The sequence below is a fragment of the Engraulis encrasicolus genome, chromosome 17 (assembly GCF_034702125.1).
Source record: "Engraulis encrasicolus isolate BLACKSEA-1 chromosome 17, IST_EnEncr_1.0, whole genome shotgun sequence".
NCBI lineage: Eukaryota > Metazoa > Chordata > Actinopteri > Clupeiformes > Engraulidae > Engraulis > Engraulis encrasicolus.
The window spans coordinates 24,394,149-24,408,226 of record NC_085873.1 but is presented as its reverse complement, the minus strand read 5'-3'; the positions used below and the strand labels follow the sequence as shown (position 1 = coordinate 24,408,226).

The following is a 14,078-nucleotide window of genomic DNA, read 5'->3' as shown; positions in this document are numbered from 1 at the left end:
CAGTTCAGATGCACGCACCTGTTCTATAAACACACGCAGTGCCGTCTAATAAGATAATTGTGTCAAACGGGGACGAGGAAGTCGGTTGGTGATGTGATTCATGTAGATTAAAATATTTCTAAACAGCAACTTTCTGTTCGCTGGAGACTAACACAGAACCAATACATACCTAACAAAGATTAAGTACAAACGAATTACATTTACCTTTACCACATTTTATGTCTTCTACGGCCACCTCTTGGAACTAAGTAACTACTTCTATTGGAACTGAAGTCAATGGTGATTTACATGTAAAACGCTTTGTGAGGCTCCATGAGAGCCGCCATTGCTGTGGAAAGATTGAACCATTGAGGTCTACGGGAGTGATGACGTAACTCTGTTATTAGATGGCTGTGAACACAAATGCTGTACGTCATTATGGTTCCTCACGTCCTTTCCTGTTGTTGTGGCCTTCCTGTTGTTGCTCCGCCTCCGAGGAGAAAACAATAATGGGTACATCCCAATATGTGACCTTGTCTCCTCCACTTGTGCATGTCTCCTCGTCCCGCCTCCTGGCCCCTCCGCCGTGGAGAAAACGATAAAGTTTACCAGCTGTCAGCCTCGCCACAACAACTTTTGAGGGACTGTTTTTCATTCACCATCCCAATTGCAAATGAGAAAAAGACTTTACAATTGAGCTTTTGCAAGATATTGAAATATAATGCTGTTGTCAGTGATGTCATCATGACGAGTAGCAAGTGGAGGAGGCAAGTGGAGGAGGCAAGGTCGCATATTAAAACGTACTCAATGTTTCCCCGATGCCCACCGATAGGGCTTTCAGGCCGACCAGAACGGAGCCGGTGCCGGTGCCGGTGCCCGCACCAGTTGCGTTCGGCACTAAACTGCTTATCTGCGAGCCGCCCGTGTTCATACCAGGCCCTGAACTTTTTCCGCACGTGACTGTGTTACCCGGATGAACCTGTTGACGGGTCACGCTGTCATCACGGTTCGCGGAGAAAAACCTAATATTTTGTGGTTCGCATTGCGAACCAACTTTCCGGTTCGCGAACGTTAAAATCTGTGGCGTGAACACGACGGCCAGTTCGCGATCAGGTGCGGGAACGGGCACCTGCGCGGTTCTCAGTCGGCCTGAATGCGCTAACAGAGAGAGCAACTACTGATGAGCTTTCTCCCATTCAGTATCCTGATGGCGAATGCCAGAATGACCTTTGAATTGTGCGTTTGCAAGATATTGAATAATTCTACTTTGACCAGCACTGATGTCGAGCTTTGCATGCCAGATGCAACAGGAAAGGAATTGCACCCTTACATACACCTATGCATTCACCTTGGAGTTCAATGCCATTGGCCTGGTATGTAGACGCATGCACATAGCATAATACGAGTCATATATACAGTATATGAGAGAGAGAGAGAGAGAGAGAGAGAGAGAGAGAGAGAGAGAGAGAGAGAGAGAAACAAAAGCAAAACTATGAATACCATAGACATGCCTAGGTCATGCCTATTTATTTATTTTCTACACATAAGCACAATATTTTACACTTGAGTGGGTCTTTTCCAGCGAGTCTTGTTGCCTTCAGAATCAGGTCTGTCTATCACACTAAAGCCATGAGGTGTCTGGAGTGTACTCTATGTAGGTTGTGATGTATGTGTAGAGAGAACAAATGCTAAACATTAAGCGCAGATATAACTATTAATGTAGAAATATATGCTGTACGATGCTGCCTGCGTGGTTGTGTGTGTGTGTGTGTGTGTGTGTGTGTGTGTGTGTGTGTTTGATATATATTCTATGTATGTATGCACCTGTATGTATGGTGCTGTTTGTGCACATGTGTGTGTGTGTGTGTGTGCGCCTGCATACTCACCCATGACAACATGTGTGTATAATTGTGTGTGTGTGTGTGTGTGTGTGTGTGTGTGTGTGTGTGTGTGTGTGTGTGTGTGTGTGTGTGTGTGTGTGTGTGTGTGTGTGTGTGTGTGTGTGTGTGTGTGTGTGTGTGTGTGTGTGTAAGCATGACGGACTATGTATAAGCTTTGAGCATTGCAGAGAAGGTCGGTGTGTCCATGTTATGTATTGGTGCGCTTGCTGAGGAGACAGGAGATGAGACCCAGCCCTAAGGCATTCCTGCCTTCCCTCTGGGGTTGTGCAGCACTCACCGTGTGTGTCCACTCACACTGTATAAGCTGAAGGGGTTGCAGGGAAAGGGTTTTTTTTTTCAGTTTGTGTCGCAAACCAACTTTTTCTGGTTCCTGTATGCGGTTTGAGATAAGGTGTGGGAATGTGGGCCTGAACATGGCCTAACCTAAGAACACCGCTAAATACAATCCTTCCCTCCAAAACTCTCTTCCATGTAATGCTCACCAGGTGGGGTTGCAGGTATGACGTCATGTTGGGGGAACTCCCCAGGATTCTAAGGTTCTACAGACTCCTATGAGCCTTCGGAACCCCCAACGTGATGTCATAATAGTACATATTCTTAAAATGGTTAACCTGCAACCCCACCATTAAGCCAAGGCGCATCATGTCACCAGGCTAGGTAGGCAGCCACTTTGCCCCCCCAAGCCCCTAGATGGTGAATAACAGCTCACTTTACTACAGCAGTGGCAATATTTGTTCAAGTATTTGAATTTTGAAATTTCGCTTTTGGGCCCCAGCTTGCCCTACAGTTGCATCTGCTGTTAAGGAAACACACTTTCACCTTCACTCTGCTTTCTTGGCCAAGCATCAGCATCACCCTCCCCACACACACACACGCACACACACACACACACACACACACACACACACACACACACACACACACACACACACACACACACACACACACACACACACACACACACACACACACACACACACACACACACACACACACTCCACCTCACTTCACCATTGTGTGTATTGTGTAGCCACCCTCACCCCAAGGGAAACTTTTCATTTGCGCTATTTATTTACTGATTTATTTTTTTATGAGTATTTAAATGTTCATTTATTGTATTTTGTTTGTTTTGTGTGATACACACACTTACATATGGCCGCCATGGTCTGATCTCCTTCTGCTTCCTGGTTCTGCTGCACTGTTTCCATGGTTTTTGTTGTCATGGCTGTGTGGGCTTGACGAATAAAGAGTGCATCAGGTGTGGTTGATATCCTGAACGCATGGGAACGATCCGACTCCTCTACTCTTGTCTGATTTTTGGCTGATGTGCTACTCCTGCAGTCTGATCGATTACTTTTTGGTCGTTCACATGTCTACACAAGTACAACAGTTATACATGTTTCAAAGGGGAAAGTAAAGCAACGTTTAGCTTTACCATGACTTTACTTTGATGTTAATTAAAACATTTAGTAACAACAAGCCAATTAGTTGTCAAGTTGTAGTTGTCGATGCGGGTGTCAGTAGCCAAATGCTATAGGGCAGTTACACTTTCAGATTAGCAATTACCAGGCAGTTTCCTTCATGGATTTGACACAAAAGGCAAAAACGTGTGTGTGTGTGTGTGTGTGTGTGTGTGTGTGTGTGTGTGTGTGTGTGTGTGTGTGTGTGTGTGTGTGTGTGCTACTTGTTTGCCTTTTGTGACAAAAAAGGTCAAACAATCATGAAAACAAAGTTGAAAGCAAAGTTGTCTGCACACTCGCTTCCGTTGTGCTTTTTCTTTCTCTTTTTTTTGTCGCCAAGTGAACGTGTTCGAGCTACACAGTGTGCGGACATTGAACTTTATTTTCAAAACTGCCCATAGCCTACATGGAATGGGTGAGCATGTAATGGCAGTCCACCATTATTACATTACATTACATTACATTACATTACATTGCATTTGGCAGACGCTTTATAACCAAAGCGACTTTCAGAAGAGGACATAATCAAGCCAACATCACAAGCAAATACAAAGTGCATAGGAGATATACAGAACAACAAGTGCAATTACTTTTCAATTTTCAATTATTTTTTATTTTTTTTAAATAAAGAGGAAATAACGAGAACACACACACACAAACACACACTCACAAACTAAACTAAACTAAACATCATGTCAGGATTCTGCCCTGGGGCAAGGCCAGTTCAATCATTAGTCTAGTAGATTCTCTCGAAAGAGGAATGTATTTAGTTGTTTCTTGAAGGCTGCAAGAGAGGTGCTTAGTCTTGCTGCCTCTGGGAGACTGTTCCACCACTTGGGTACCACAACGGAGAACAATCTTGACTGGGAGTACCTAGAGCGACTGTATGGCAGAGCCAGACGGCTTGTGCTGGATGAGCGCAGTTCTCTTCCAGTAACATAAGGCGTTAGTAGGTCCTTCAGATAAGCTGGGGCCGTTCCTGTGATGGTTTTGTAGGCAAGGGTCAATGCCTTGTGCTTGATCTGGGCGGCGATCGGTAACCAGTGCAGCTCAAGAAATAAAAGCACCACAGCAAAACGGTATAAACAAATGATAAACTAAGTCATATGTTCAAAAGGCTTAGCACCATAATGAGATCAGCAGTTCACCAATAGCGCTGCTTTACAACAATATTGTGATATAAAAGTCTGCACACTGGGCATGAGCTCCAAGGAGCGTAAACTTGATTTCATTACAAATGGCAACGTTGCCATTTGTAATGAAATAAAATTAATATTATTTGGAGCTCATGCCCTGCGTGTGGACCTTTCTGTCACACTGTCTATATACCACTTTTGTCTGGCACCTGGATCACTGTTTCTGTGAGTGTGCACATCCTAACATCTAAACGTCTTACCACAGTATTACACCATCACTATGACTTAACTATGAGATTATTTGCAACCACATCACAACTCCACATCAGCCATTTGCAGTGATTTGATTGGAAGAGATGATTTGTTGTCTTGAGAAAGTCAGAAGGAATAGAAAAGGCTTAAAAGACTGGGAGAGTTTGGTCGATCATTGTTTATTTATTTTTGTTGTGGTACTGCCAACAGTTTTGCCATTTCATAATCTTCAATACAGTGTACTTTCAGGACAAAACAGTTTGTGCCACAAATATACAAACAAATATCTCAAACAATCTCAATCTATCTCTCATTACAAATGTCTCTCATTAAGATACAAAATATTTGTTTTGCTCAAACAAAAGTTTTTTGGACAAGCATAATCAAATGTACATGAGTACATACAATAAGATGACATTTCACAGAGACCAATTTACATTAGTGCTCTACTGGTACGAATATCATGTAAACATGGATATAGTGTAAACATACAAGTAAACATAAAATAATTCAATCAAATATTCACTTGTATTCAAATGTACGTGTGTTATGTCCTCAAGTAACTGAAACTGTAGTGTGTGTGTATATACGCATTTCCGTGTATCTGTATGTACATATGAGACATAGTCTCTTACAAATTCAAGGAGTTTCAGGAAACTCTTTCATTCGGTATCTCCCACAGGGACATTCCGCGTCTTTCCAGACAAGAAAACACAATAAAATACATTTGTTTACATACGGCTCAGGGCGAAATTAGTCACGCACGAGGAGCAGGGGGAGATTTGGCTGTCTCTCACACAAACACACACACGCCAAGGCAGCTGACTCATTCCGTAACTACAACTACAGTACATACGTACGCACACACACACGCGCACGCGCGCACACACACACACACACACACACACACACACACACACACACACACACACACACACACACACACACACACACACACACACACACACACACACACACACACACACACACACACACACACACAGCTGAGTCAGCCTATAACAGTCTACACTTGTGATTGCCACACATCCAAATGCACTGAAGCCAGTGCAGTGTGCATACAGTGACATCAGCAAGCTGTGATTGCTCCAGACATGTTTGTCCGATGACATCACAGAGAAATACGACTGGGTGCAGGAAATGCAGTAGCAGCAGCAGAAGTGTGTTAGCTCTGACTGTGTTTGACTGTGTTTGACTAATCTCTGCATGGGGCAATCATTCACTCACTCCGCACACTTTCTCTTACGTTTTGATCTCTCCCTTTCTCTCGGCTTCTCTCAGCTCTCTCTACTCTCCTCTTTCTTATTACGTTTCAGAATAAATAGAAATAGTACCAACCAAAGCAAAAACTTTGACCGTTCACTCACTCCCTGCACTTTCCTTTTTTTGCGCTCTCTCTCTCTCTCTCTCTCTCTCTCTCTCTCTCTCTCTCTCTCTCTCTCTCTCTCTCTCTCTCTCTCTCTCTCTCTCTCTCTCTCTCTCTCACTCTGTTATTACTTTTAGAAAAAATATGTTAAATAGGCCTACAGACATTATCACACAAAAAAATACAATAAGTTATCTTTTAAATACTCATATAAATAATTAAGTAAATAAATAGCACACATGAAACATTTCAATCCCTTGGGGTGGGGGTGGCAACACAGTACACACAATGGTGGAGTGAGGTGGAGTGTATGTGTGTGTGTGTTGAGGGGAGAGAGATAATAGGGGCAAGCCCAGACCTGGAGAGGAAGGCAGCTCTGCGGCAACATGATACACAATGTGTGTCTGTGTGTGTGTGTGTGCGTGCGTGCGTGTGTGTGTGTGTGTGTGTGTGCACACAAGTGTTTGTGTGTGTGTGTGCTGCAGCTTTTCTTCTTCCTTCAGAGAGTCAGTCACCTGTGTGAATCAACCCGTAACATAAGAGGCATCCTGCTGCCATTCTGAATTGTCCCTCAGAGGAGAGTTTCTGTCCAATCGAGGGCAGTTTCTGTCTGTGCCCCTATTCTGTGCCAACAAGCAAAGGCAAAGATTTTCAATACGGTAAAGCAAGATGAATCGTAACGTCACCAATGCAACACAGTAGGAGAAAGTCACAGTCGAGAGTAGTAATAAATGGGTGTGACTTCCCCACTGAGCTCCATTCTCTCTCCTAGTCTCGTAAAGGGGTATGGCCATAGGATGGCAGCCTCTACCTTTCATTGTACTGATACCGGAAGACACTCCTTATAATTCGTCTCTTCCTTATCCATCGACTCTGGTGTAGGTTCTTTCCCGCCAAGGATGAGTGTAGTATGGCTATCATTATCAGTCACAGCAAGGCAGTAATACTGTGAATCATACAGTCCCAGAGGATATGTTTCCATTTTCTCTCAAAGATCGTTTCCATCTCAGAAAAGTTTCCATCCTCCTTCAGACTGTCCAGTATGCATCACACAATAAATAATAATAAATAACATAAATAAGCTCTGCTTTAAATATTGAAGGGAAATATTCTTAAAAATAAATAAATAAAAGAAAAAAGAAAAAAAAGCGGTACAGGCCCAGTCTTGAACCTGCAGCCTCACAGAAAGCTCCATTATGAGAGACAGTTACACTACCAAGTGGGCTAAATATCAGCCTACTAGCTCAGTCAGCAGTTTATCTGCCTAAATTGCAGGGAGAAAACTTTCTGAATGTCCCACGCTGAGTTCTTCTAGTCACTTTGGCGACCCGTGTTGCCTTGGACCACGCACCACGTGCATCACCTAAACCACTAGGCGTTACCTAGGCGCTGAAGTTGTAGCCTATTAGTCTACAGTTGTCTGGGCGATGTTGATGGTAGGCTACAGTGGTCTGGGAGATGATGACGGCGTTCCCATGTGCACTACCTCGATCCCACAGTGACCTCGGCGATGATGCCGTTGCCTAGGCTACAGTCGTCTGGGCGATGTTGCGCAGGCTGCGGTAGGTGTCCTGTGTGAAGCTGCGCAGATGCGAGAGGACCACGTGCGCGGCCAGCTGCACCTCGTAATCCCCCGTCAGGTGGGACGACACCCCAGACACATCCATCTGCGCCTCCACTGACGAGACGCGAGACAGCTCCTGGATCTATAGGCAGCAAAACACACACAACATGAATATATAAGTATGACAGAGTTTTCGATATATAAGAGTAACACACATGCATTAACCCATTGACAGCCTAAGGCACCTGCAAGAAAGGGTGCTGAATGCCTGAGCCCTTTTTAAGAAAAGCTGCCCTCAGCCTATAAAAACCTAAATATCTCAGCTTCTGAAGCACATCAAAATATGCACTAAGTTGCATTTAAACGCTAAGACCCGCATCTTTCATTAGAATGTGTTAATTCATCTCAAACAAACAGAGATTTTTTTTATGAAGTTGTCTCAAATCTCATGAGCCTGAATGTTGCGTAATGCAGCTCCAGGCACCAGGGCCAATGTTGCGCAACGCAACATCAGGCATCAATGGGTTAATACTGCAAGTATATTAAAAGATAGTGTGTGTGTGTGTGTGTGTGTGTGTGTGTGTGTATGTGTGTGTGTGCGTGCATGCATGTGTGAGAGAGAGATTGAGAGATATTGAGAGAGAGACAGAGTGAGAACAAGAAAGCAGATGTGTGTGTGTGTGTGTGTGTGTGTGTGTGGTGTGTGTGTGTGTGTGTGTGTGTGTGTGTGCGTGCGTGCGTGCTTGCATATGTGTGTGTGTGTGTGTGTGTGTGTGTATGTGTGACTCAGAGTCCAGACAGGTCATTTCTCTCACCTTGTGTACCTGTGCCTTCAGGTCCTTGATGTCGGCGTGCAGCTGAGAGAGCGGGAGGGGGGAGGAGAGGCGGGCCCCCACCACCTGTAGCAAGCCGCTGTACAGGCGCAGACCGGCGGACATGTGGTTCAGACACGTCTCCTGGGGGGGAACATCAGAGCGAAACGTTAGGATGGGGAGAAGAGGGAGAAAAGAAAGAAAGAAAGAAAGAAAGAAAGAAAGAAAGAAAGAAAGAAAGAAAGAAAGAAAGAAAGAAAGAAAGAAAGAAAGAAAGAAAGAAAGAAAATGCTTTGTACATATCTGCCTCGACAAGTCTTTAGCTAGAGGCTACAGTTGAAATGAAAATCAGATGGAAAGAATAAGAGAAAAGAAAATGACGGAGAAAAGAAAAGAAATAAATGAAGAAAAGTACTGACACAGGGTGAATTTGGAACAGAGGCTGAAGAAGAAAGACGAGAAGAAATTGAAGAAAAAAGGCAAAAATCAAAAGAAAGAAAAGAACACCGGAGGAATGAATGTATCAGTCTCACCAGTGTGAAGATCGGCCAGGGGCTACAGTTTGAATGACCAGAACGACAAAAGACAAGAGGAAAAGTAAAAGAAATGAGAAAAGAAAGAAAAAATCAACAGAAAAGTCAAGAAAGCAAATAAATGCAGAGATATGCATGCATCTTCAGGGGCCAGGGGCTGAACAAGAAAGAAAGAAAGAAAGAAAGAAAGAAAGAAAGAAAGAAAGAAAGAAAGAAAGAAAGAAAGAAAGAAAGAAAAGAATAAAAGAGAATGAAAAAGAGAAATGCATGTCCTGTATATATCTTGCTCACAAGTGTGATGTCGGGGGCCAGGGGCTGAACAAGAAAGAAAGAGGGAAAGAAAGAAAGAAAGAAAGAAAGAAAAAAAGAAAGAAAGAAAGAAAGCTAGATAGATAGAAAGAAAGAGAAAGGCATGTCCTGTACAGTATATACAGTATCTTGCTCACCAGTGTGAAGTCGGGGGCCAGGGGCTGCAGCTTGGGGGCGGAGGGGATCTCCAACAGGGCCTCCATGTACTCCAGGTTCACAGAACCCTCAGCGGGGTCAAGGGTCATTCCCTGTAGCAAAAAATGAAGGGAATTTTAACTTTAAGAGTGTGGTTTTTTGAACATTCTATAAAACGAATGCGCTCTATAACAATGCAAGATTCTAAAATTCCAAATTGTATTGAATGACGCCCAGAATTCTATAGAATGTTCACTGCCCGAACATTCCCGTCACACTGGTGTGACGGTACACACTTAAACACTCTTACACAAACACATTCTTTATACTCATTCTTTATCATTATTTAACCCATTTTAGCCTGGAGCGACATATAAGCTGCGATAAGGCGCTAGGGATTTGAGTTTTTTTATGAACAAAGTGGGTATGTTGGAGCTGGAAGAACCCATTATAATGTAAGATGTGAGTCCTAGCTTTTAAACACAACTTATTTCATGTTTTTATGTGCTTCGGAGGCTGAGATATTTAGGTTTTAATAGGCAGAGAGCACCATTTCCCAAAAAGGGCTTAGGCTAAAATGGGTAAAACTGTGGATACAAGGTCCGGATTCCAAACCACACAAAAAACACACCAAACTCTTGATCAAACAACACAAACTCTACTGTGGCACAGCCCACTAAGACATTGTGGACTTGCTTGCAAATGGGGACCAAGGTTTGTGTCTGGCCTTGGGTCATGTCCCAACTCTGTCCCATCTCTCTACCACTTCCTGTCCTGTCTTCCTGTCATACTCTTGACTGTCCTGCGTTCAATACAGTGTCGCCCAACTCCCATCACTCATCAGCAAAGCCCTCCTCAGGTAACCGCGTCTCTCACACAAACCACACAACTCCACAATCCCTATAGGCCTACTGTAACTCTCAAGTCACTAGCAAAGCACTCCTCGGTAAGATCAAACCACACAATGCTCCGCACCAAACCACTTAAGCCGCCCACCAAATTCATCACTCATCATCACCACGCTCCAGTCCTCACCTCTGTCATTGCCACTTCTACACCATTCATCAGTCACAAGTTAACTCAGCAAATCACTCCTCGGTAAGATCAAATCGAATAAGCTTTTCCTCACCAAATGACAGAAACCACCAAACTATTCACTCATCATCACCGCACTCAGTCCAACATCAATCCCTGCACAGCGCATATGACTATCCTGACGCTAGCTGCTCCTTCTCCTGCACCAGCTAAAACCGATTAGAGCGCCTTGGCGGTATTGCTCCGGGCCAAACAGCGCATTCCTCTGAAGAATTCCTGCCAAGGCCTGTCTCACTCATAACAAATCACCAGCAGATAAGAGACCGCAACGGAGTGAAGTAAGGAACGTCATACCCTTATAAACTGGTTGTTTTAAACGAGTGTTGGAGCGCTTATGTGTTGTTGCATTCAACTTCTTTTAGTAAAAGTATTGCCTAAGTTTCAACATAGCTAGAAAAAATGCCAGGACTGTAGATCACAACTGCAAAACAGGGTGAAGCAGTCCTCTGCCACGGGCAAATGAAGAAAATAAATCGGAAAGGTCGTCTTACCGGAGAAGCCACACTGGAGCCGTGGACAGCTGGAATGTCGCCCAGAACCTTCTTCACCAGGCTTTGCGCGCCTTCCACAACGCGCGTCAACTCGCTCATCTGGCCCGTGGGAGCGGCGCGGGTGACGCACGCGAGCGACAGCTGCAAAGCGAACACTGCGAAGATGAAATTGTTGATGAGGTTAGACTGCAGGTTGGTCGGTATGTTCCCAAACAGACAAATTGCAAACACAGTAGCAACGGGCAAACAAACTATCGGTTCCAGTCCAGGAGTGGATGGTTGTTAAAAGTAAAATAGATAACTTGGCAAGCAGCGCTCTGTCTCCACCCCGTGAGCTGAGCTGACATGTCGTCTGTCTGGAAAGGGTCCTCTATCCATTCATAGCGCTGTAACTCAATCCATCCAGACCACCAGCGCGGCCCCATCCCCAGCACAATGACATCCCCTTCCCAGTGACAGGCCCACAACAGTTTATTCACTACATTGACTACATTCATTTAAATTAGATGAACTATCGGCAGATAACTGGCTTGAGAGTTCAAAGAACGGCTGCACAATTTCAGAATCTAAAAAGGAAAGCACAACTTTCAACTTACGAATAAAAACATTCATTGTGTTATGTCTTGAAGTTGGAGAGGAGGGTGTCTTGTTGTTGTAAGTAATGTCTTGTCTTTTGGTATTGAAATGGCAGCCATCAGGTAAGGCTTTTTATTCCTAGAGAAACGTGCCATTGTGGAAAGTCCGATTGAGTAATGATCTGACTAACTTCCTGGTGAAAATTTGGAGTGGGGCAAATATGTGACAACCATATGATATTACTCACTAACCACAGGGCTGTATAATTTAGTCTTTTTATGTGAATTTGTGCGCGTAAAAGGGATGTTACATACATTTGTCGAAAATGCCATGGAGCCTGACAATTACTTTCTGGTAGAAATGGCAGCAAATAACTTCATTGATAGCATTATTATTATTTTATGTTTATTATTGTAGGCTAATTATTATTTAATTCAGACTTAACAAGATAATGAAGGTAAACAATGTTTTATTCAGGTCATCAGCAGGACCGCAATATCCAAAGCGCATTGTTTTAACTCATTTAGGCTAATTACGTTTGGATTACTGTCGCTTCCTTCACTCTCTTCACCAAAAACTTTCCATAAATCCTGCTGTTAAATTGGCTAAGCACTAATTTGTCCTGATCTCACACCGACATTGACTAACGTTGGAACTCTCATCTGTGACTGGTAGCGTAACGGTTGGGTACAGCGTGTCAATTCTCTAGGGTTGCGTCAACGTTGACTTCCTGTGACGAAACGGATCACGCACGCACTGGGACATTCGGGATTCGGGATTCGAAGTGACAGGTGATAGGCTACACGATACTACTACTCATGTTTAATTGTTCTCTGCACGAAGAGGTGCTACTCCTGGAAACTTTTGGAATTTCCAGGAGAAATGAACAAGCCCCTTTGATTAGACTGGAGGAGTGTTCGTTCTACACCAATATGCAGTAATAATAACAAGAACAATAATAATATCATACAGTAATAACACAGGGCAATTCAGTTCAGTGAATGCCTCACGAAAGAGGCTCTATGTATGTGACCAATTGTATGTGTCCTTGTAATTACAATAATGTAACAACGACAACAATAAAAAAGGCGCATGAAACATGAAACTGCACCCAAGGAGCATGGCACTATCTCCATGCAGTTTCCCTGTCCCAGAGCATGGTACTGTCCCCACACACCATATGAATGGGGCATGGTGTCCCCACATACTGCATGCATGGTGCATGGCATCCCCACAAACTCCATGTATGGGGCATGGTCCCTGTCTTGCATGATATGCATGGGGCATGGCACCGTCCCCATGCACTGTTCTTGTGGGGGTTGGCAATGTCCCCATGTCCCTATGGCCACCTGCTGAGTTGCCCCACATGAGTTCTGCTGTTGGGTAAGGCATGGATGACATGTTGTTGTGTGTGCACTCTGCGTTTCATTCAGTGGTTCATCAACTAGTAACACGAAGAAAGGCACTCCTGGATTCACATCCTGTCTCCCTTCATGGGCTGTATCAGATATATATATATATTTTTTATTATAGAATGAATGTGCATTAGTTGGATGGGAGGGAGGGGCTACACAAAAAGGGGAAAGGTGGGTATCCAAGGGAAGGAGGGAAGTCATGGTCCCTGTCTTGTGCGATATGCATAGGACATGGCACCGTCCCCATGCACTCTTCCTTATGGGGCATGGCACCGTACCTACAGTATGTCCACCTGTTGAGTTGTGCTGTTGGGTAAGGCATGGGTGACATTTTGTTGTGTGTGCACTCTGCGTTTCATTCAGTGGTTCATCAACTAATAACACGAAGAAAGGCACCCCTGGATTTGCTCCCTTCTCCCTTCATGGGCTGTATCTGAGATATATATATATATATTATAGAATGAATGTGCGTTGTTTGGGGAATGGTGTGTTGGGTTATGTCAAGGTTATTTGAATGTGATTCCACATTGTTGTGTTGGTGACAGGTGGTATGCATTTATCTTGCCAACCATATTGAAAACTTGTGCCACCCTACATTACATGTGCATGAAAATGTTAACATTCAAAGCTCCAACCCAGCCTCATGGAAACACTCGTGCAGAAGACCTACAACGTACTGTTAAAAAGAAAAACTTCTTAGACAATGGGTGTACTTTTTAAAGCCCATTGTTAACAAACTGCTCAGGCAGTAGAGGCAATACACCCCCGGCCCTTCAAACAAATCATTGGTAACTGCATACAATAATTTTTCTGTGTGTAACAGAGAAAAAAGGAGAGCGATTGTGTGTTCATAATGCGTGTTGGTTCTATAAGCACTATCAGATCAGTGAAATGCATTTTCACTGTTTGAGAGTGAGAGTGTGAGATGCAAGGCATGGCCCTGTAGGTAAGCAATGGAATATTACAAGAGGACTGAGTAACATATTGGCGTAGTGTAGAAATCGGGAATTCTTCCAGAGCGGTCTAGAGCCAGCTA

At 43.8% G+C, this 14,078-nt stretch overlaps 1 protein-coding gene across 2 annotated transcripts; it reads right to left on the bottom strand.

Moving 5' to 3' along the window:
* Positions 1-6,524: 6,524 nt before the first annotated feature.
* Positions 6,525-11,714, bottom strand: csf3a (colony stimulating factor 3 (granulocyte) a). 2 transcript variants are annotated; one of them, XM_063221245.1, is made up of 5 exons: positions 11,648-11,714; positions 11,052-11,206; positions 9,468-9,578; positions 8,492-8,632; positions 6,525-7,818 (listed from the first exon to the last, which is right to left on the bottom strand). In XM_063221245.1, the coding sequence occupies exons 1-5, from the start codon at positions 11,661-11,663 to the stop codon at positions 7,636-7,638; spliced, it is 606 nt and encodes a 201-aa protein (XP_063077315.1). In that variant the 5' UTR covers positions 11,664-11,714; the 3' UTR covers positions 6,525-7,635. The 2 variants fall into 2 exon arrangements, with proteins under 2 accessions (XP_063077315.1, XP_063077317.1); XM_063221247.1 differs by lacking the exons at positions 11,052-11,206; positions 11,648-11,714 and adding an exon at positions 10,501-10,548.
* Positions 11,715-14,078: the final 2,364 nt, after the last annotated feature.

Coding starts and splice junctions, on each gene's coding strand:
- csf3a (XM_063221245.1), bottom strand. Junction 9,579..11,051: donor GCTCCAGTGTGGCTTCTCCG/GTAAGACGACCT, acceptor TTTTTGCTACAG/GGAATGACCCTTGACCCCGC. Junction 8,633..9,467: donor TGGCCCCCGACTTCACACTG/GTGAGCAAGATA, acceptor GTTCCCCCCCAG/GAGACGTGTCTGAACCACAT.